This window comes from Chenopodium album, chromosome 14 (genome assembly GCF_948465745.1).
Source record: "Chenopodium album chromosome 14, dcCheAlbu1.1, whole genome shotgun sequence".
Lineage (NCBI taxonomy): Eukaryota > Viridiplantae > Streptophyta > Magnoliopsida > Caryophyllales > Amaranthaceae > Chenopodium > Chenopodium album.
This window is the reverse complement of record NC_137847.1, coordinates 20,483,096-20,506,527: the sequence shown is the minus strand read 5'-3', so window position 1 is coordinate 20,506,527 and position 23,432 is coordinate 20,483,096. Positions and strand designations below refer to the sequence as shown.

The 23,432-nt window shown below is 34.3% G+C and overlaps 1 protein-coding gene across 1 annotated transcript; it reads right to left on the bottom strand.

Moving 5' to 3' along the window:
* Positions 1–432: 432 nt before the first annotated feature.
* Positions 433–23,083, bottom strand: LOC145579075 (uncharacterized). Its single transcript, XM_081636351.1, has 7 exons — positions 22,869–23,083; positions 22,628–22,772; positions 16,365–16,896; positions 13,096–13,220; positions 11,500–11,845; positions 9,404–9,528; positions 433–909 (listed from the first exon to the last, which is right to left on the bottom strand). The coding sequence occupies exons 1-7, from the start codon at positions 22,924–22,926 to the stop codon at positions 801–803; spliced, it is 1,440 nt and encodes a 479-aa protein (XP_081492477.1). The 5' UTR covers positions 22,927–23,083; the 3' UTR covers positions 433–800.
* Positions 23,084–23,432: the final 349 nt, after the last annotated feature.

Here is a 23,432-nt window from a genome sequence, read left to right as displayed (position 1 = left end):
TTGTACTTATGGAACTTGGGACGTGCATACGTGTCTTAGCTATCACAACTTTACATGCAGAGATGAATACTTGTATTAAAGGACTGCAATGGGCAGCCCAACAATTAGTGTAGGCGATTACAATTTTTATAGTCACTAGCGATGGAATGCCTAGGAAAGACAAGTTATAGATTTCCGTTTACAATGGACATTGGATCACATTTGTGGTCCTTTAAAAGGTATAGTATCCATAAAGTCCAGATGATCAAGGTGGATAATGCACATATCCTAGCTACTATGACAAATTACAGCTTAATGTCTTGTAATAATTTCTTTTAGATATCATTAAGCACATGTCAAAAAAAAAAAAAAAAAAAAAAAAAGGAATAAAAAATCAAAAAGGCTAAGGGGTTGGGCTGGGGGAAAATTTATTGCGCCTCGCACGTTTGAAAATGATGACTTAAATCACCAATCTTGAATTCTAGGATCAATAAATGAACTAAAATTTAAAATAAGTCTTTACAACAATTACCCTCCTAACTTGTTTGACCTATAATCCAAAATCACTAACAAGTGATCCATTTGTTCCTGCTAAAAAGAATTGCTCTTTCAAAAAGATGATGATTATGGAACGGTTTGTCTGGTTCTCTTTCCAACTTGACTCGTGCAATAAAACCAGTAAGTGCACTTCCGCCTCTACAGATTTATCATCCGTGACAATCTTTAAACAAATCATAATAGACGCATCACAAGTACACTGTTCCTGACACATGTTAGCTCTCTCTATACAATCTTGTCATTCTCTCTATCAAGAACATAATTCATGTTTTTCGCCACCTGCTAATAACATTGCTTGTGAAGATCTTCAGGCTGCCCCATAATGACTGCTGCGATTCATCGACTTCATCATGCTTCTTTGTGGTAGTTACCCTAGAAAAACAAAATTTTCAGCCATTATTATGTCAAATCTCAACGAACATAACTCATTGTATAATAGGCCATCCAGAAAGATACAGCACAGTAGAAAAACAATATTACAGAGAAAATACCAAAAATCGAGCAGCAACTAATTATAAGGCTCCCAATGAGATACTAATATTTGGAGAACAATATATTAGCTTTTGTTGGCAGGATAGAAGACTATCACATCCCAAAGGACGAGTTCTATTACGTTGTTATCTCAAACTAGATTAGTCCCAATCAAATTCATAAATTTGCAGCATACGTCGGTCTTTTTAGCAGGTCTTGGTCAAGCAGCTGATGTCGTGTTAATGTCACACATGCTTTATGTCGTGTTAATGTCACACATGCTTGATGGCTATTGACCCTAGAAATGTATATAGTACCCCAATAACATTAGGGGAAAATCCAAGTTTATCTCCTAGATAAACTTCCCATGTTTATCAAGTGACATTATTGTAAATAAAAGGCATTGGAATGTATGAAATTAGAGTAAAAAACTATTTTCTCTGCCAACTGTCCAACTGGCATCTAAAGGAACTTGACAGAGCAAACAAACATTCGTTAGTACCATCAGGACTTAAACCCAGTTACAAAATTTAATTTAATTCAAAACCAATTACAAAATTTAATCTTATATTCAACCCCATTGAGCAATGAGCATATATACACAGTTCGACAATTCCCATATTCAAGGCTATATCCACCACAATGTCAAAGTTACAAAATTTAATTTCGTAATTCAAAACCAATTACAAAATCTAATCTTATAGTCGACCCAATTGCAAAATCTAATCTTATATTCAACCCAATTGAGCAAATACAGTAATACAAAGTTAGACAATGCCTAATTCAAGGCTATATCTATATCCACAGCAATGTCAAAAACTCATATTGTAATCAGTAAATATGAGCTGAAACACTTACCTTTGAAGAGTCCAACTTCAACCCATCCACCCACAATGTCCAAATTCAAGGCTATGCTAGCACCAAACAAGCAACGACGAACACAAAAAAGCAAAACCCAAGAGATTGGAAGTTCGGAGGTGATTAATTCAATGGGGTTGAAAAGAAAAACCCGAATGGGGTTGAAAAGCAAAACCTGATTCAATTAATTCAATGGGGTCGAAAAGCAAAACTCGATTTCAACACCAAACAAACGATGAATGAAACAATTTAACCCAGGAGATTGAAGTCCAAAAGATATTAATCAATGGTGTAACAATGGAAATGCATTAGGCAGCTTTTACTGATTTCGCGGAGGCTGGTAACATCAATTAACTATTGTTAACGCTTCCAACCTAACGACATCTATTGCTGGGTCTAATCCCAATATTCTTTGTTACCGTTAAATTACCATGATACCCTTCACTAACAACTGGAAATGACATTAATAGCCCTAGATAAACATCCCAAGTTTATCTAGGAGATGAACCTGGGCTTGCTCAAACATTAGTTCAAAACCATAATATGAACCTGGGCTTGCTCAAACATTAGTTCAAAACCATAATATCAACTTTAATACCATAACTATTGACCCAAAAACAATAATCCAAGATCATAACTATCATTAGTCCGAAAATGGTAATAAATAACAAAATTAAAAAATTAAAAAAAAAAAAACCAAAATTATTAACCAAAAACATAAACCAAAAGAAGAAAATGACATACATGTACAAATATCATACTTTTAATCCAAAACTATACTTATAATTTATTAATTGAAAATCATAATTAAAAACCCAAAACTAGATTCATTAATCTAAAACATACTTCCTCCGTTCTAAATTGTATGACAACTTTTAACTTACACTATTACAAACATTGCTTTGACTAGCATTTATGATTTATAGATTAAAAAACAAAAACCATAATCATATGAGATCTTGTTAAATTTATTTTAATGTGACTTAATTAAAAGGAAAAATGTAAATAAATAATCTCACCTTTGGTGGGTCTTCCCAAAACAATCCCACCTCTCAATTTTTCCAAAACAATCCCACCCTACATGGATCTTTTTAAAGTTCCATTTCACCTGCTACCTGTTAAACAAGTTTAAATGATTCTTTTTATTTTTAAATTAACTCTCATCCCCCTTCCATGGCAACCACCAAACCACCACCCACAAAAACCCTTGCCACCTGAAGTAGCACCAGACCTAACCTGTTGCTGCTGCCACCCTCCACGGCACCTAGAGGTGCAACCCCAGCCCATCCTCCTGCCACTGCGGAACCCCTCAGGCCCAGCCCTAGCCCTAGCCCTAGCCCCAGTCCCAGCTCATAACCAAGCGGAAAACCCCATCTCACCCCGAAAACCCCACAAAACACCCCGAAAAATCCCTAGCCACCCTGAACACCCCCCCCCCCAAGCACACCGAAAATATAAATACTACGAAAAATTTAAAGCAAAATAAGGAATTGCTAGAGAATAATACCTTTAAATATTGATTAAAATTTGGAATTGATCTTGCGGGACTCCCTTTCTTAACGAGGAAGGTGGGGTAGGATGGCGAGGGGAAAGGGTGGTCATTCAGACCGGGGCGGCGAGGGGTGTGAGCATTGGTGCGAAGATGTTGCTGTTGTTGGTTGGGTGCGTGAGTTGATGTAGGTGTGTTGAGTGGGTGCCTGGGGCGTGAAGGGGGAAGAAGGTGCGTTGTTGCCAGAAAAGGGGGTGGCTGTTCAGCCCTTGGCAGCGAAGGGGTGGGGGTAGGGTTGACTGATTGGTCGTTGGTTTTTTTTTTTTTTTTTAATTTTTTAAAAATGAAATAGACCGATGAAATAGCAACACGAGGCAAATAACTTACAAAAATCGGTCACCGGCAGGTAATGGATCGTTAGATGAAGATTGTGGGCAAAGGTGGGATTGTTTTGAAAAAACCAATACGTGGGATTGTTTTGGGAAGACCACTGAAAGGTGAAATTATTTATTTCCATTTTTCCTAATTAAAATTCAAGGTTTAGTTACAATAGTATAATTAAAGAAATTTCCGATTGAATTTTGGACATTTCATCTAATTTGAAATGGGGGAAGTATAACCATTTACCCAAAGCCCATAATTATAAATAAAAAACAGTAACTATTAACCCGAAAACCATAACTATTAATCCAAAATCCTTATTTATTAATCAGAAATCCTTATTTATTAACTCGAAAATTAAAATTATTCACCCAAGTTCCATAACTATTAACACAAGATCATAAATTCATAACCAATAATCCAAAACCAAAACCATAACTAAAAAAAGAAAAAATAGTAAGTAACAATCCTGAACTCACAACCATATAAAGTAAATATACAAATACCATGTACAACTAGAAAGTCATAATAATTAACTGTCACTATAAAATCAAAAACCATGATTATATATACCTACAAACGACAACTATCAATAAGAAAATCATAACTATTCAAAATATCATAACTATTAACTATTAAGCTAAAAGTTATAAATACCAATAAAAATACCACAACAAAGCCAAAATTGTTTACCATTAAAAAAAAAAAAATTAACAAGCAAATTCAAAAATCAAATTTCCCACAAAATTTTAGTCCCAAAATGATTTGACGTCAACTAACATGTATTATCATAAGGAATTGTCTGAAAAGGAACATGAGCATAACAAGATAAATCGATTAGAAAAAAAAAAAAAAAGTGTAAAGTGAGAAACAAAAGAGCAAACAAATAAATTTAAGAGAGTTTTAAAAGAGTGGTAAGGGGATAAAAAGGAGAGGAGAAACGTGCGAGTAAAAAATAAAACATAACTAAATTCCATTCCTTACTACTAGTTAAATGTCATGCAGTACTATTCTTGACTTCTAGTTGTCTCCTACTGCACATTTGACAAATCTCTAAAGGGCCCACTATAAATCTTTACTTGTCCTCCTCAACCATAGACCACAAAATCTTTTCTTTTGCCTTACATGCATCATCACTTTATCCACTACGATGCCTTTCCTTTTTCTCACCCTCCGATCCTCCCTCAACTTCAACTCTTCTACTAAGCAACTTAAGCGCATATTCAATTTCTTATTTGCTCATCAATTATTGCAATGTTCTAGCATCACTACTCTACTTTTAGCTAAATTTAACCCACCTCATGTTGGCAACAACCCAACTGAAAATCAAACAAATGGATGTCTTTGCAACAAAATCCAGCTAAAAATCCTACATAAATTGATGATTTTGGTGTTTTAGTTCAAAAGTATTGGCTCAACTCCATGAATAAGCAGCTCCAATGGTAGTATGTAAAACAGTCGCTACATAACACTATTATACATATGTCAATCTAGATCCATCCTTTGGGACCAAACCTTCTTCAGATTTTACACATACTATCCCTTTTCATTCTTCCTCCTCCTCAACATCACTCAGCACAACACCATAATTCTCCCTCTCTTTCCTAGCAAATCAACCTTCCTACCCATACATGGAGAGAGAAAAGGGGGTGAAGGTGGAGGAGAGGGAACAGAGGACTGAGGTTGGTACTGGCGTCACATGTTTGTTCTAGGTATATTTCCCCCGTTTCTTATTAGTTGACACGTTTGATTTTGGCACACAAATTAAGCAGAGATGAGAAGGAAAGAGAAAATACAAAACTACCCCTGCAAAGTTATAACCCACCCACCACTAACTATTCTAACTTGCTAGAGCCTACCCATATCTTCCATCCAGATCTGGAAAACTAGAAAACTTACCGACCAATCACAAAGCCCACCACCACCACCATCACTTAACCCCACCAATCAACCATCACCAGTAATTTGCAGCAAACTTAACCCATCATCTTCAGTTTTTTTTTTTTCCGAAACAATAAACAACCCTCATAATGGTTAGATTTAAAAAAAAATAACTAAATAAATAAAATTAAAATTAAAAAAAATCTTAATTTTATCTCTTTAATGGAGGTTTCTCCAGCGACGTCGACATCAACTTTCATCTCTTAGATTCAGTGAATTGATGTCTAATTCCATCATATCCTCACTAAATGCACCGACTTATACAAGTAGTGGGTAAGAGGAGAGAAGTGAGGTGGCAATGGAAGAGAAAGAACTCGGCGACTGGCGGCAAAGACTTGTGGCGGTGGCTGAAAAATTGGAACTCATACAGCTCGTGCGGCGACGGTGCCATTTACCCATGGAGGTGGCGGTGAGGGAGAGAGACTAAAATGTTCCGCCTATGGTGGTGGCTGTGAGGGAGGAGAGACTCTAAAATGGGTCACCCTTCGCAGAGGATTTGACTCATGTGAAGAGAGAAACTACTGAGATAGTGGGTTATGGAGAAGAGAGGAGAGAGATAGAGTGGGTCTGTCATGGAAAGAGGTAAAAGAAAGGAAGGCAAAATTGACATTTAATTATAAAAAGTAGCCCAAAATAGAAACGTGTCAACTACAAAGAAATTTCCCAAAAAGGAATAAGACACAACTAATGAAAAACAGAGGTAGTATTTTTTTGGCAGCTTATAAGAATTTGTGCAGTCTCAGATTTCCAATATAAAGAAAAGTTGCAGCATAAGTTTCCTATGTAAACAAAAAACAGAAAGGGCTCAATTAACAATATATAGTTATGGCCTAAAGGAGTAATGATATGTCAATAAATCTAATAAGTTTCTTGAGAAAAACTCAGTTAAAATGTGGTGGAATTCAACCAGCAAGCTCGACTAAAGTCTTTACTAGCTTTATCGAGCAGGGCTATGATCCAAAAGGTCAAACTTCATGTATGAAAATCAGAAAGTAAATTGGACCGTTTGAAATTGTTACGACTCTATCTTGGCTTCTCCTTCCTCTGTTAAAAGAAAATATAACCACCACTGCACAATATTTCTTAATTGATCCTCATCTCGAACTTACCGCACGCTACCATAATGACAGCCAACTGATAACACAAGAAACATCCACAACATTAGCCAACACTGTAGTCACACATGGCCATGAGAACCCAAAACAACCCTAACTCTCTCATCCCCTCACTCCCTCTCCTTCGATTTATATCACTTTTTAGATGAAATCACTTAGCTCCCATCATCACAGCCACTGAGTTGCTAACCAATTCCCTTGACCCAACTCAATCGTGAAAGGGGCAGAAGGTGTAAAAAGAGCTCATTAGATGGTATTAATTAATTTCCTATTTAATGCTTAAGAATCTTGTGGTATTTTTTTTTTTTTTTAAAATATACGAAAAGGTCCAACAAGCTAAATGGGTTTTACATTAACATTCTTCAAAAAAAATAAAAATATAAAGAAAATAAATTTTAATGTTTTAAAAATAACCTGTTGCTCAAACTTACCTTAATATGTTGAGGAGAGCATGGTCTAAATGGTATTTCAGTGCCTAATCAAATCCTAATTGGGTGATTTGGGCAAATTGTTATTAAAGGGGAGAAAAGTATTTCCAAAAGATTAGAACATGCCCTACCTCCTGAATCACTTCTGGACATTCCTCAACGAAATTGCAAACTTTCTTCTTACTCCCTCAATATTAACCAATCTTGCAATCTTAAAAAGAAAATCAAACAAAATACCTTTGGGAGCAAGAAAAATTTTAGGCTTATAAACAGAGGCCATCAACAAAGTTCTCTTTTACACTAGCAGTCTAGCAAACCTATCATATTGGGCAAGAGCCGTAATGACTTAAAGTGTGATATTTAGTGCTAATCCTCCCCCCCCCCCCCCCCCCCCCCAACCCTCCCTCCCTCCAAAAAAAAAATGATAGATGGGGGGAGGGAAGGACAGCATTCTTCATTGTGTATAAAATGCCATAATGAGAAAAAACAAAAATGAAAGGGTTAAAATTAAAGAAATGGATGGAAAGAGGCAGTATTTTCAGTTCCTTAGTCTGATGAGAAGGGAATGAGAAAATAAAAAATTATACAAGACAAGTATATGTTTAAATGATAATTATTTCGTTGTAGGGAAAAAATTAAAATTGCATCTTTGAATTAATGTACAAGACAGATAGATAAACTATCCCCTTCATACACCTGAACAAATTTAGAATTACACACATGAAAAACTTAGGCCAATAAAACTTGTCAAGTTCTAACCTATGGGCACAGATATTATACAAACAGCCCAAATGGCCAAAAACCACTATAAATCAAACTCCATAAACTTCTGGCATTTTCCCAACCCATCACTAAATTACAGCAATTTACCCACAAACTTTTGAATCAGAAAGTTTTAAGACATTGCAGACTAATGGGGCAAATTCCACACCAAATATCCAAAACACCTCAGAGTCTCACCATCTACTGATCACGTGGAAAGAATTAACATGCAAAGTACTATACATTTATCCCACCACAGTTACAGCATAATAGACAAATATCTCCAAGTAAAGATTTTGGCCCTTTTGTATATACTATTGCAAAAGTTTACCTTTGAAATAATGTTAAAATGGCTACAAGAGGCCATATGGATATCAACAATTTAGTAAAAGGACTTACAGATAACTGCACTACCTACACGCTCGGAGGAAAATATAAAGGAAATTTTTGAAAAAAAAAAATAGTAAAGGAAGAAAAGAAAAAAAAAAATAAGCACTGGAACAATTATGACAAGCATATTCAGTACCCTATCAACAAGCTGTCTTACTAAATAAAATTTGGCAGCACTGAAAGCATCAAAGTAAGACATTGGACGACTGAATCAAGCTGAAGGGGTTCAGCCAGTTCACTATATAAGCACAAAAGTAAACAGAATAAGAAATAACCAAACCAATGTATCCTCAAAAAACTGATACCATCATCCAAAAGCCTCTTAGAGTGTGCCTGGATTGAAGGAAATGGAGGGGAGAAAAATGGAGGAATTAAATTCAAAGAAATTGATCCATCCAACAATGGAGAGATTTAGAAGAAAAACTCATCATTCTTCCTTCCCCTTCCCTTCCCTCCCCTTCACCTCCCTCCCTTTCTTTTCCCTCCCTTAAAATTACCCAAACAAACTGTAAAGTCACCAAACAATAAGTTTAATTTTTATTGCATATAATTTCAATGGTATAAATGCCCATAACGCTATGTTTGGATAGAGAGAAATGGAGGGAAAAGAAGAGAAGAGAAATGGAGGGATGCATCCTCCCTTGTTTGGATATCTAATGCAAGGAAGGAAGGGGAGGGAATTGAAAGGATCCATTTTTCTTCTACTTTTAATAAATCAAATCCCTCCATTGTTAGAGAGATTTGGAAGGAAAATGAAAGGTCTCCTTCTCCTTCCCCTCCCCTCCCTTTCCCTTCTCTATTTATCTTTCCCCTCCCTTTCCCTCTACTATTGTTATCCAAATATAGCGTAAATGTTTTAGAAATAGATAGAAACAGCTAATGCGGCAACGATGTAACACATAACAGTCCGTAACAAATGTGAAAGATCATATTTTACTGAGCTTTCTACGGAATGACCTGTACATAATGCAACGGCCTATATTCACTTCCAGGACTAACAACAAAAAAAACTATAAATTGCATGAGCTTACCTTGGGAGTTTATCACATTTTGAAGCTGGCACAGATGCCTCGTCTAGATTACCTATTGTCGCATTTTGTGATGTTTTAGGAGCTTCAATACGATGACTTGGCATTACAAAAATTTCAGAATCCTCCTGAAAACAGAGCAAGATAGTATAAGTGAATAACTACCAAAATAGCATGGCAGAGATTTAATAAGAAAAGTTATGGATTTTTCTACATGAAAGCCACATTTTAAATTAATTTGCAATCATCAAAACTACTATTTGAAAGGGAAACCCCAAAAAAAAATTAAAAAAAAAGGAGACAGAACAAGTCATGAGCTATCAAGATTTACAAGTACAATGTTCCCACCACACCCAACCATAGTAATTACTAAATTAATAGGACATAAATAAATTTCAAACAATGAACATGAACTAAGCAAGGATCAGAGCTATCAACTCGGGTAAACGGGTCAGGTTTGGGTCGGGTTAGTGTGGGTCAGGTCAATTCGGGTCAAGTCAACTCGGGTTAATGTCATAACCTATAAGGGTCGGGTTCGGATTGAGTCCTTCTTGGGTCGAGCACGTCGGGTCATACATCTTATCGGATTTGGTAGGGTCAATAACAGGTTGGGTTACATTCGGGTCGGGTGAAGAATAGGTCGGGTTTAATTCGGGTTTTAACAGGTTAAAATGAGTTAGGGTCATTCTCGAGTTCGAGTCGGGTTCGGTTCAAGTTAATAATTTGCGGGTTATAATAAAGTCAGGTCATGTTTGAATTGAGGTCTCAAATATTGAGTTAATTTGGGTCTCGGGTTGATTTCAAGTCGGGTCATATTGGGTTTGGGTACATTTTTCGGGTAGGTCTGTTAATAGTTCTTGTATTGACATTCACGTTTAATTATTATCAATTTCTTCATTTATGGTAAGAGAAATAATTTCACGTAAGTTCATATTCGAATATAAGTTTAAACTACATTTTTTCACTTATTTTAGGATAAATAATTTCATATAAGTTCAAATATGAGTTTGGATAGACTGGCGGTACATAGTTAAAATATGACAACATTAATAAATCAAATATAAGGTGTTGACATTAATCTTGTTGTGCCAATTAAATACTCCATTCTTTATTATTAGCTTCATGATTCGGATTACAATACTTCTCAACCAACTAGCTTCATTAAGGGAAACATTTAAAGCATTAATGTGCTAAACTAGACTACTAGCTATATTAGATAAGAGTTAAGATGTGTATTGTGTGGGAAAGTAGATTTAAGGAATTTATGCGTAAGCAATGTTCAAGGTAGATTTGTCAATTTGAGTGTTTGACCCGAACCGGAGTTAATTGCATTACTATTCGGGTCGGGTTAAATCTGGTTTAGGTCGGGTTGAATCAGAGTCGGATTAGTAACCGGTCAAATTAAATCCAGGTGTGGTTAGTAACAGGTCAAGTTGATTTCGGGTTTCAACGGGTCAAAACGGGTTTGGGTCAATCTCGGTTTTGGGTCGGGTTTGGTTCAAGTTAATAAATGACGAGTTATGTTTGGGTCAGGTCATCTCAAGTCGGGTCATGTTCGGGTTCGGGTCATGAATCCTAAGGTTAACTTGAGTCTCGGGTTGGTTTTAAGTGATCGTAGGTCAGGTCATATCGGGCTCGGGTCACCATACTCACCAATTTACCTGGTTCAAACAATCAGGTCATGATCGAGTTCGGGTAAAATTTTCGGGTCAGGTCAGCTTTTAACAACTCTAGCAAGGATAACAGAACCAGTAGTTCTCCAATAAATCCTACTTCACATAGAGTTGCAGACTTAGGACATAATATTTCTTCCTTGCCCTAGATATGGGATATAAGTAAAACCAAATAAAAGCATAAGACTAAATTTGAGAAAGGAATGCACATAATACTGTAAATTTAGACCATGATCAGAATAAGAATTTTGGAACATAGAATGAACTCAACTAAAAAATAATAAATGTATCCATCCAATTTGTGATTTTGTTTCTTATAAAAACGGCAATAAAAGATAAATCATTGCCAAGCTTCAATACATATAGTCTAGGAGCGTGTGGAACTCATAAGGCATGAGGATATAAGAAACTATTAGTAAAACTTACAGTTGCTGTGGCTTTTGCACTACTAGCTGTCATTTCCTCACTTCCACAAATATCTTCAACGGCTACTTCTTTACCCTTCATTAGAATTGGGTTATTTATCATCCTTTGACAATTATAGTTATCCACCTCCTTCTGGTCGCTGGAGTCATCTTCAGCTGAAACTTGGTAGTCATCTACAGTCACAGTCCTACCAACTCTCACTTGACAATCCAGAGTCTTCTCGACTTCACCAGTTTTATTTTCTTCATTTCTCACCAATTTCTCAACATAAGCACTATCAGGGTTACTAACTTGCTTCTTACTGTCAATCGAAGTTGAGATTTCCCCAACACATGTCACCTTGCACCTGCAGGGGTTAGTATAGATGTATTATCGGCAGGTGAGTCAAATCCCAAATTGGAAGAGTTTGCATAAGGAAATACTGAAGCAAAGGTATAGTCTTTTAGTTTAGAGAAAGGAAAAATGCATGGTAATATATTTCTAACTAACTGAATTATCATAGCAATCTTTCATAACACCTTATATCAATTTGAAAAGAAAAAAAATACTCATCCTTGGTCCTTGTTAAAACGATCTTACTCACTATCAAATTCTGGTTAAAGCCAATGGAAGTTTCAATTCATATTGAGTCTGTTATGGTCAACTATGGTTGAAGTCATACTCAAATTAATTGGTAACTATCTTTCTATATTCAAATCAATACTAGCCAAATTAGTTTTTGCAATGGCTACCAATTTCGAATTGGATCAAAATAGGATTATCTTGTTTATGGTACTGCTTAGATTGGATCAGGTATATTGGATCAGGTACTGAACATGAAAAAAGCAGCAGAAGGGTAAACAGACAGGCATATGTCATCTGATAAACATATATATAGTTTAAGGACATGAGGCCCAGATTTCCAACTTGTATTTAACTTAACACTTAATGTCTCCACTTTTCCAGCATTCATAAAAATTAAAAAAAATAAGCTTTCCCGCTACCCTAAGTTTGCTTCTTTCTGTTTCTAATGATGTTCGCAGTCTTAGCACTTTAAATTTTATCAATATTCATAAAATTCACTTTAACCATTGTTTGTAATTTATAGTTCCTCTGTTTTCTTTTAAACGCAACACTTCTCATAACACACTTGCCAATGGGTTATTTCAATCATTATTATCTTTTATTACTAATATGTAAAAATTATAAAAATTTGATATAACAAAGTATAAACCGAGGCGAATCTAACAAGATCTCACATAACATTTCTAAATTTTTCCTTAATTATAAATCATCAAGGCTAGTCAAAGTGGAGTATATAGATAGCAAAAAAATGTCAAAGTGTTGCATTTAAAAGAAAACAGAGGAAGTATATAAGGAAATATACAATCATATGAGGTCTTGAGAGATTCGTCTCGGCACGTTTTTTCAAAATGAAAACTTTCTATACTTTTTACATACATAATTAGATATTTTAATGCTAAAAGTTCTACATTGGCAAACATGAAAAGGTAAAGTGTTACTATCAAATAGAAACGAAAGAAGTATATTATACAGGATCATGACTGCCTTTACTATAAAATTAGTATTAGGTAACTATAACAATGACATACATACCTTGTGAGTTCATTAGATTCAAAGGCTTGACCAGAAGTCTCATCTACTTCCACAGACTTTGTGTTTTTAAACATGCCAGAAACTTCAGAAGAGTGATCCGATTTTGCAGGTGATTCAGAATCATCCTGAATAGAGAAGCTATTAAAAATAAACATCCGATGAGGTATGTCATAATAGACCAAGTTGACACATAAATATAAAAGATATAAAAAAAATTACATATGATCCAGAATTCTCAACCCATCCCCCACCTTCACCCCTGCGGTGAGATTCAAGAAACTATAAAATCTTCAGGTCTAATACAAATAACAGACAACAGAACAATTCTTCTACTTCGTACTCAAGTACTCAACTATTGCTAATTCACATCAAACTATTGGCTCAATACACCACTTGTTTTTTATTAATTCTATATATCATATCATATCATATACTGGTAAAAGTAGAATGTTAAATATTGATCACATCACCACCGCATTATAAAGATTATTTTATCTTACCACAGATGGTAAAAGGAGGCCATCATAGGTGCAAAATACCTGCATTGCCAATGAAAGTGATTCCAAAGACGTGATTTTAGGCTATGACAGGTGCAAACCATGTCAATGTTGAGTTTTAAAAAGGATCATAATGATACTTTCAGAAACAGACCGGACCAACAGAAAATACAATTCAAAACCTATAAGGTGATGCAGGATCAAGAGAATTTAATAGTCTGAAGTAAAATAGAGATGAGTGGTCCGCAAAACACTAATATGCAATTGTTGGTGGGACACTATAATCTGATGCACTTATCTCGCCTTGATGTCAGCCAAATCTACAAGTACTCAACGTAGAATGTATTCTACCTACACCCTTGATACATCACACTTATTCATCTATTTCTACCATAACAGAGAAGCTATGTTTAGATCAGCTATCACTTTAGCAAAAGAAACACATTGAAATAATAATATAAACTATTGATTTCAGAATTGCAAATTAAATGCTTCAAAAAACAATGGATAGCAAAATTCATTATGCCACAAGAACATCATGTGATGGTACAGGGCGAGGTTTCTATCTTAAAATAATGCACTGATGTAATATTTAGCCGCTGAATTACAATCAGGCCACACATTTCAGAAGCATAGGTATAAGAATTCATACCTTACATTTATCCTACTTTCACATTAACTCACTATTTGGTGGGGTCATGGGATCCCGAATACTTTGGTGACTCAAAAAGGCTGAACTTACTTATAAGCTCAAAATTCTACTCGATTAAAATGGACCCATTCACATCAGCACTCCAAAGCTTACTACCTCAAATAAATATCTGGTATTTTACTGACTAATGACACTCCACATATTTACAATTGTAGATTTAAAATATACACTACTAATCATACAATCTAATATATATATATTAGTTTTTTCTCAAGATTTTAGAACGCCACGTAGGATTTTGATTTTTATAAAAAAATTAGAGCACCACATAAGATTATGATTTAGAAAAAGTACCGTGTAGGATTATAATTTTTAAAATATTAACTTGAACAAAATTAATCCTAAAAAACATATTTATAAAACTAATCTTTATAATTAATAATTGATATAATTATTATATTTTTTTATCGTAAGATTATGGCTTATGTTAACCAATATTTGTATTTTATTTTAGAATAAAAAAAAATACAATCACAACGTAAGAAAAATTAAGGAATGAGATTTAATAATTTAATTTTAAATATAAAAAACAACGAATAATGTTTTAGGATTTAAATTATTTAAACACACAAAAAAAAAAAAATATATATATATATATATATATATATATTTTTACATAAAAGATGATTTTACAGATGACATAACATATTTAAAATTAAATTTATTTTTAATAAAATTTACGCATAATTAACCCTAACGAATAAGATTGCATCATAAATTACATTAAAATAAAGGAAAAATATACTTTAATAATCCCAACTTTATTCAATTTACTTTAAATAATCCCAACTTTTGATTATTTCTGCAATAATCTCAACTTTCACCTACGTTTTCTTTCTTCAATCCCAAACCAGTCAACAACCATTGATTCTAGGTAACCTAATACGTGTCAACACGTGTTTGATCCAAAAAATAAAAAAGTTAAAAAAAAAAAAAGAAAAAAAATTAAAAAATCCAAACCACGTGGTGGCCCTTCTCCCCGGGCCTACCCACAAGCCACCCCTCTCCCAGCCCCCCCACCAATTTTCGCCACGGAACCACCGCTTACATCGAAAATTGGCCCCCAACCCTACGCCACCTTAAAAAAACCACCATTGCCCCTCACAACGCCGCCTAGATACCATTACCCTCCCCAGCACAGCCCCCTAAATGGACCCCCTCCCTTCCTACGCCGCCGAAATCGGCGTTCCCTCCCTTCCCAGACCACTGATACCGGCCCCTCCTCCCTTTCCCCAACCCAAAAACCAACCCTAACCCTTCACCCACCTTCGAAATCGGTCGGGGCTAGGTTGGGGTGGGGTTGGTTTACAAGGTACAATGGGAGATAAGAGCGGTCGGAAATCAGTGGTGGCCGGCAAAATTCGAATTTCTGGTTCAAAAATAGGTTGGCCTAAGGGAGGGCGTGGCCAATGGCGGTGGCCATGGACAGCTTAGTCTTTAATTTTTTTTTTCATCTTTCTTTTTAAAATTTTTTTAAAAATTTTGAACCAATAAACGAGTGACATGTGGCAATTATATTTTTTTACAAAAAAATTAACCCTTCCTCCAGGTTACCGGTAATTGGAACCGAAAAATGAAAACGCAGGTGAAAGTTAGGATTATTGCAGAATAATCGAAAGTTGGGATTATTCACAGTAAATTGGGCAAAATTGGGATTATTAAAGTGTATTTTTCCTTAAAATAAAATTAAAACTTAAGACTTTTTGAATAAGCAATAGCAATTTTTATTTTATTTTATTTTAGTTTAAAATTGTTAAATAGTAAAATGAATCAAATAACTACAAAAAAAAAACCTTTAGAGTCTAACAAAGAAATATACGGATTTTTTTTTTTTTTGAGATTTATGAATTAAATATCCGTGCATTGCACGAACTTTCATCTAGTTTGATTTATGAATGAACAAAATAATCAACCCATCCCTAACCATTTTGAGATATCTACAATTATAAAATAAAAAAGTAAAAGTAAAAATGGGGGTAATAGCTAAATGAGTGCTTACAACACGCACTTTAGGGGTGTGTATAATTCAAAGAGGATTTCAGAGCACAACTTGATCATACCGTTGACGTGGCAATTAGAGTCACACTTGCCAAGGTGCTCTCCATTACAGTTGATATACCAGGCACTATGCAGCTTTCCAGAATTCTACTATTTTCACTCGTGTCCATATCTGCAGATGCCCTGCCATGCTCTCCCCAAAGTTTCAAGTCAGCCTTTTTCTCACTACCAGATTCATATTCTGCTGTTATCTCATGGTTCTTGTTCAAAGTTGACATATCAATCATCTTCTGGTCACTGATTTTATCACTTTCATAGCTCAAATAACATTCTGCTGAAGTACTGTCATCCACAACAGTATTCCTCTTGTCCTTGCCAGACAGTTTACAGTCAACAATAGCTTTAACTTCAGAAATCTGATTCGGTTGAGCTTTTTGCAGTATAGTTAATTTATCAGCAGCACGGGCCGCAGTAGGTAACTTGGATTTGTATTCCAACTCCTGAATAATAACCTTAGTTTTATAGTGAGAGCCGCCAATTTGATTAGTAACATTTTTGGTTGTTGGGAATTTTCCGGAATTCATCACCCTGTATCTGCAACAAAAGTGATCTAAAAATTTAACTCCATGACTAGCATGCCAACTACTCTCAAGTCTTAAGGTATAATTCCACATATAAGAAAAAAAACATCATATGGGAAATGCAGGATTAACACAGAATAATCACTATACGACATAATATGTACCAAAACAGTCAGATAAATTTGAATTCATATTGATCATAAAGTTTATAGATGACAACTATCCTTTAGGATTAGTATACAGTCAACTAGCAGCTAATTTCAAATTTGTTAAATTGTTATGTTAGTTCAGCTATAGTTTTTATAAGTGAGTAACATGTATGAATAGGAGTTTGTTAGCAAATGTAATTGTTAGCATATTATAGTAGCAATTTGTTATAGTACAGTATTTGGTATTTGTAATTTGATGTTATTCCTAGAAGAAGTTCTCAAAATTTGATGTGTATTTATTTGAGTAGCATAGGTCAACCCTCAACGTCAACACCATTTACGATTTGTCTATATGTGGTAGTTTTGGGTTGTTTTATTGGAATATTGGTTAGACAGCTATTTTGATACGGGGGTAGTTGGGTGGTAAATGACGGCTTGCATGCAAGGAATTTATACCGGGCTTAATCTTAGTTCCATTACAATAAGTCATACCATTTTAATATTTTATCAAAAATCCAATACAGTTTTACACTTTTACTAGTCCCTTAAAGAGCGGATTTTACGTGCAGAACAAGTCATACCATCTTTAATTACCAAAAAGCTAAAATTATAAGAAGTTGCAATTTTGAAAATATATAACGTGACGAATGTAATAAGATTCCACATTACTATATATTTCATTACGTATAAATCACAAAATACAATCAAAGGACAATATGTGAATAAGGTTAAAGTCAAAACGTGTCAACTAAAAATAATAAATAATAAATAAAAAAAAAGGAGGAAGTAGTAATTTATTATTGTGAAGAGTCCTAGTCCAATTAGGTGTTTATTTTCTATCTAACCTAGATCTCTTTTCTAGATTTTCTAGATTATTCTATAATTTATATTGCCTATATAAATGGTCTTAGAATCTTATCTTGTTTGTGTGTGTGAGGTTAAGATTAATAAAGTTTACAGTTTTGTGATAAAACTTATGAGAGTAAATGAGATGCTTAATCGCCCAACTACAATATCGAGTGTTATCCCAAGAGTGGTGATGATAGTTGGATGTATGATAATAAACCCTCGAGTGGTCATCTTGCCTTATTAACGAATAAGGTTTACAATGATGAACATTCTAAAGAAAGGGAGCAACATTTCAAGTTAATTACTACTAATTTGAAAATTAACCATGCCACGTAAACTTGATTCCTATGAAAGACAAGATCGGGGCAACATTTGAAGTTGAAGAATCGACCTTTGTTCGTCATTGAGGATTCATCTAGTTTCATGAATTACACAGACACAATGAAGGAAGTTGATGAAGTTTGGGAGTATTTTATGTTAAAGATTCTAGCATGATTCGTTGACGAATCAATTTCAAAGAAGGGGAGTTTGATGTGTATTTGAGTAGCAAGAGTCAACCCTCACAGTCAACCATTTATGAATTGCCTATTTGTGGTTGTTTTAGGTTAGATGTATTAAATGCAAAAAAAAAATGAAAAAGGAAAAAAAGAGGGAAGATGTATTGGTAAGACGGCTATTTTGATACATGAGTTAGGTAGTAAATGACACTTGGCGTGCAAGGAAGTTATCAAGCTTAATCCTCATAAGTCATATCATTTTAAGAGCCGTTTGGTATAATCTTTTGGAATGGGTTAGATACACTTTAATAATTCCAACTATTGGCGATTTACTTCTAATAATCCCAACTAAGATTTATTATCTAATATCCCAACTATGAGGTGGCTGAGAATGGGTTTTGGGTTTTTTTTTTTCTTTTAAATTTATTTTTATTTTGGAGCAATTACATGTTGACACATTTTTTTATTTATTATTTTTAAAAGTTTACCCTTTCAATAGGTTGGCAAAGTGACCCCATAATTGAGATTATTAGATAATAAACCTTAGTTGGGATTATTAAAGTGTATTTTTCCTTCATTTTATTGTTTGGTTAGGCTTTTTAGGTATGGAACCTCATACCGAGAAGGTTCTAACTCTGTCCTATCCCACTTGAATCTCATACCCACCTGAACCCCTAAGATTCACATTCCATTTCAATAATGAAATGTAACACTTACTTTAACATATAAACCAAATAACTTTAAATTAGTACGGAATTTAGATCCATTCCTCCCTAGTATGAGATTTTTTTTTTCAATCCAATTTAGTTTAACGAAACAAATTGCCCTTAATATTTTATTAGGAGCCCCACGCAGTTTTACTAGTACCTTACGATGGAAATTTTACGTGTAGAAAAATAAAAGTCCCTTCGTTTCGAAATAAGCGACACACTTCCTTCTTTTTGGTCATTCTAGAATAATTAACAAACTACCATAAATGGCGAGGAACCACTATTATCAAATTTTTACCATATTGTTCCAGGCCCACTAGCTTTTCTCCCCCCACATGTCTCCTTTTTAATAATATAAATTAAATTAAATCCACTAACTTTATTTTACATTAAACGACTCAATTTATTGTCCCCACGTATAATTTTCTTAATACATACTAGAATAAGGAAGCGTGTCAACTATTCTACAACGAAGGAGTAGTATCTCATTATCTTTAAGACTCTTAAGAGTCCTATTTATTAAGTGTTTATTTACTATCTTACTCAGACTTATTTGATAGTTTATTCTATAATTTAGTGCCAATATATACAGCCTTAGGGAATGTTTTTATATTTTTGTGGGTGTATTTGAGATTAAAAAGTTCAAAGTTTTGTGATAAAATTTATGAGTAGATGATACGCTTATTCACCTTACCTAGGTTTCCTAATTTGATTTAGTATTTGCCCATTTGTTAAAATCCTGAAGTTAGGTCCATTTGTATCTAATTAGCACCCTAGATTTGTGAAGTTCATAAGACTGAGCAAAACCATATTAAAACAGCTTTAGAAAATTGGTATTTAATGTGGGTGTTTGGATTGTAAAAATAAAGAAACAATATGTTTACCTCCAAAAACTACCTCTACCAACAACTCATTGTAGTTAGCTTTTTCCAAAACATGATGTGAAATAGTAGAACTTATCCATTTAATAATCTATAACGGGAGTTGTTTTGCGAATTCTTGTTACAAAATGGCACAATAATAGCCACGCCCTTTCTGTGTTAAGATTTTTAATTTCTCGTTATGTCTGTTCTTTTGTCAATTGTCAAACTTGGCCAAATTAATTACCTAAACAATCAAAATCCTCCCTCCTTGGCTCCTTGTGGTTGTGCTGCACCTGACCCTCCTCCCAACTATCGTTCCACCACCCCTTCTCTTTAGTTATTACCACAACCATGGTTATAACTAAGGTATTAAAGGTCAAATTTGAACATAAATTCTTAGATTAGAAGTTTTCATAGTCGAATTTTACTATTTAAAACTATAATTAATCATCCAAAGTATACTCTTGATTTTTCTTTTTTAATCTTTGTACATGAGGTTTTTCAAGGCTATAAAGTTTTTCTAGGGTGGGTAGGAGTGGATTTTTGGTGGGTAGGGCATGGTTTTAAGGGATTGTAGTTTTCTAAAGAGTGCATGATGGGTTGGAGTGTTTTAAATGGTGGGTATGGTTTTAAATGAGGGTGGTTTGGGGTGGCTAAGGGCAATTTTGCGAGTGTGTAATGTTAGCGATTACAGGCGACACTAGTGAAAGTGTGAAGGTGGTGATTGTGTTAATGTTATGGTGGTGCATTAGTGGCATAAAGAAAGGGAATTGAAATACCATGGGGGTAGGGAAATAAAGTGAAGGAGTTTGAGGAAAATGAGAGGGTAAAGGTTACGATAAAAATGGCATCATAAGTAACAATTTCAATTTTTGTCCATTCTCTTTCCTCTTTCTGATTACCCATACCAAACGCCCCATAAGTCAAAGTTAATCCGTGTGTATTGAAGTTCACTATAATTCTAGATACTTTTGTGTTTACTTCTAAGGACTTTACTATCTCAATATGAAGTGTGCTTTCAAATGCTTAGAGCTGAAACACATTAATATACTGAATAGAGTACGCTATTCAAGAACATATCATAATAAAGCTTGACATAAACAAGGAGAAAGATTGAAGGAGTTGATACTATTTGAGTTAGAGGACTAATTCAGACAAAAATTACTACTAATCTTGAGTTGCTTGTAGAAAACCATGTTAGCCATAACATTTGGAGAAAAGTATACTATTTTAACTGAAGCATCTTACTAGCTCTTAATAATAAAGAGGATGACAAAAGCCTTAATGGAAGAATACTCACCATTGAACAACTTAACTTAAAATTCACCCTTCAACAAATCAACTTTAAATTCAATTTATGATAGGTAACTTCAATCTTTAAAATGCCTGTTTTCCTAATATAAAAAAATAAAAATAAAAAATAAAGGAACAAGAGACAGACATTGGGGGCGATAAGAAGCCATTCAGCCCAAGCATATGAGATTCATTGTCTTTCATTGCTTTGTTTCCCTATAGCAGTGCTGTGGGGTACAAAACAACAAGTCTTTTAAACAATGAAAATCATGCCCACTGTCACAAAGAATAAGGATTATTCACACAAACAAGAGTCACCGTTTTTCCTTTTATCAAGAAACTGCCATCCCATCATAGTTTCTATCTATAAAATTAAAAAATAATAATAAAAAATAAAAATTGCTACCAAGATTAATGTTGTCTTACAGAAAAGCCTGAGACCGATAAAAAAAAAAAAAAAAAAAAAAAAAAAAAAAAAAAAAAAAACAACAACAACAACAACAACCCATCTAAGACTTCTAGAGATACCAGATAAAAGCACTAGGCCTGACAGGGATTCTGCTATGGACCAATCACTCCACTTGAAGAAAAGCATTATTTTGTATTTTTTCAAGCCAACCTATTGACCCAATTACAGACCTTCTGTTGGCATCTTCTTCTCCTTCAGTAATGTTTGGAGTATAAGAATTAGAGTAACAAGGAGTGGAGGATCATCCTTTTAAACTCCACTCTGGAGTAATTTACTATCCATTACTAGCACAAACATCCTAATAGATTTTCAAGTTTCTAATAATGAAGAATCGTGCTTTTTGAACTTCAACTATCCTCCAGCAATGATATTATACACAACCCAACTAGCGCACTACATCCACATCTCATACCTAGTTGACTGATGAATCTCCTAATAGGGTTATGACCATTATAATCAAAGAATCAAACTGATACGATTAATTGTCACGGTCTTCTACTCTTCTTAACTATCGGGAAACTGATAATTACATGTTAGGCTACCAAACAAACAAGTACAGAACCAAGACATCTTATCAATTCTATACAGTCCAAAGCTGAAATTTTATCAATGATGATTCTTTCCACTTTGTGAATGTAATTTAATCCAATAACACCGAACTTCAAAATTAACCATCTCGATCACCAAGCAATTACTACAAATAACCCCATCACAACAACCTAACAAAACACTCTTCAATAGCTTTACAAAAATATCTTAAAAAATAGAACGACAATTAAATGGTTTACAAATACAAGCATTATAAAACACCCATTGCTGAATCACACCCATAAAACAAATTAAAGAGGCAATAAAAGTGAAATGATCAATCAAAATAACAGCGAGAAAAAAGGAGCATAATACGTTCGGCTTACTTGTTGACATATGCTTCCACCATTGCTTTTCTTTCATCTGCAGGGATCCTTTTCCCAGTACTGCGCTTATTGGGTATTTCTTGAGCCGCAGCCGCAGTCGCAGTCGCAGCCGTACCCAAATACCTCCGTTGCGGCCAAGCAACATCTGCAACATGCCATTCAAAAGTCTTCACAATTATTGCACACAAAACACAAACTAATAAGAATTCACACTTCATTGCGCGGAATTATGAAAAATTACCTGAGCGGAGAAGAGTGTGGAGACTGTTTCTTGGAAGAGAGAGAAGTTTGAAGTTCATGATTATAGAACAAGAAGAAGAGATATGATGTCCGAAGTTAGGGACACAACGGCGGGAGACCCATGGAAAATCGGAGAGATGGAGACTGAGAGTCGATCTATTGGGGTTTTCAAAGATGTTTGCTGGCAGAGTCTTGGCGGAAAACGGGAAAAGTAGTACGGAGCCTTGTTTAGTTTTAGGGCTATTCTATTCACCTTAAAATTAATGGTTAATAAGATCAGATAAGATAAATTTAGAAAAAATTAGATGAAGCCCGTGCGATACATAGGTTGTTTGAATTTTTTAAAATAATTTTATATATATATATATATATTTGTGCTAAAATTTGTTATATATTTTGATAAAATTCTTAATATCAAAAGATAATATTTTATATTTAATTAATTTAAATTAAGAAATCTCATTCGCCAATTTTGCCTACGTGTCATTTAAATTATTTAATTCTAAAAGAAATTAATAATCTCGTATTAATTGGCTACCACTAAAATTTATTATCTTACGTGGCG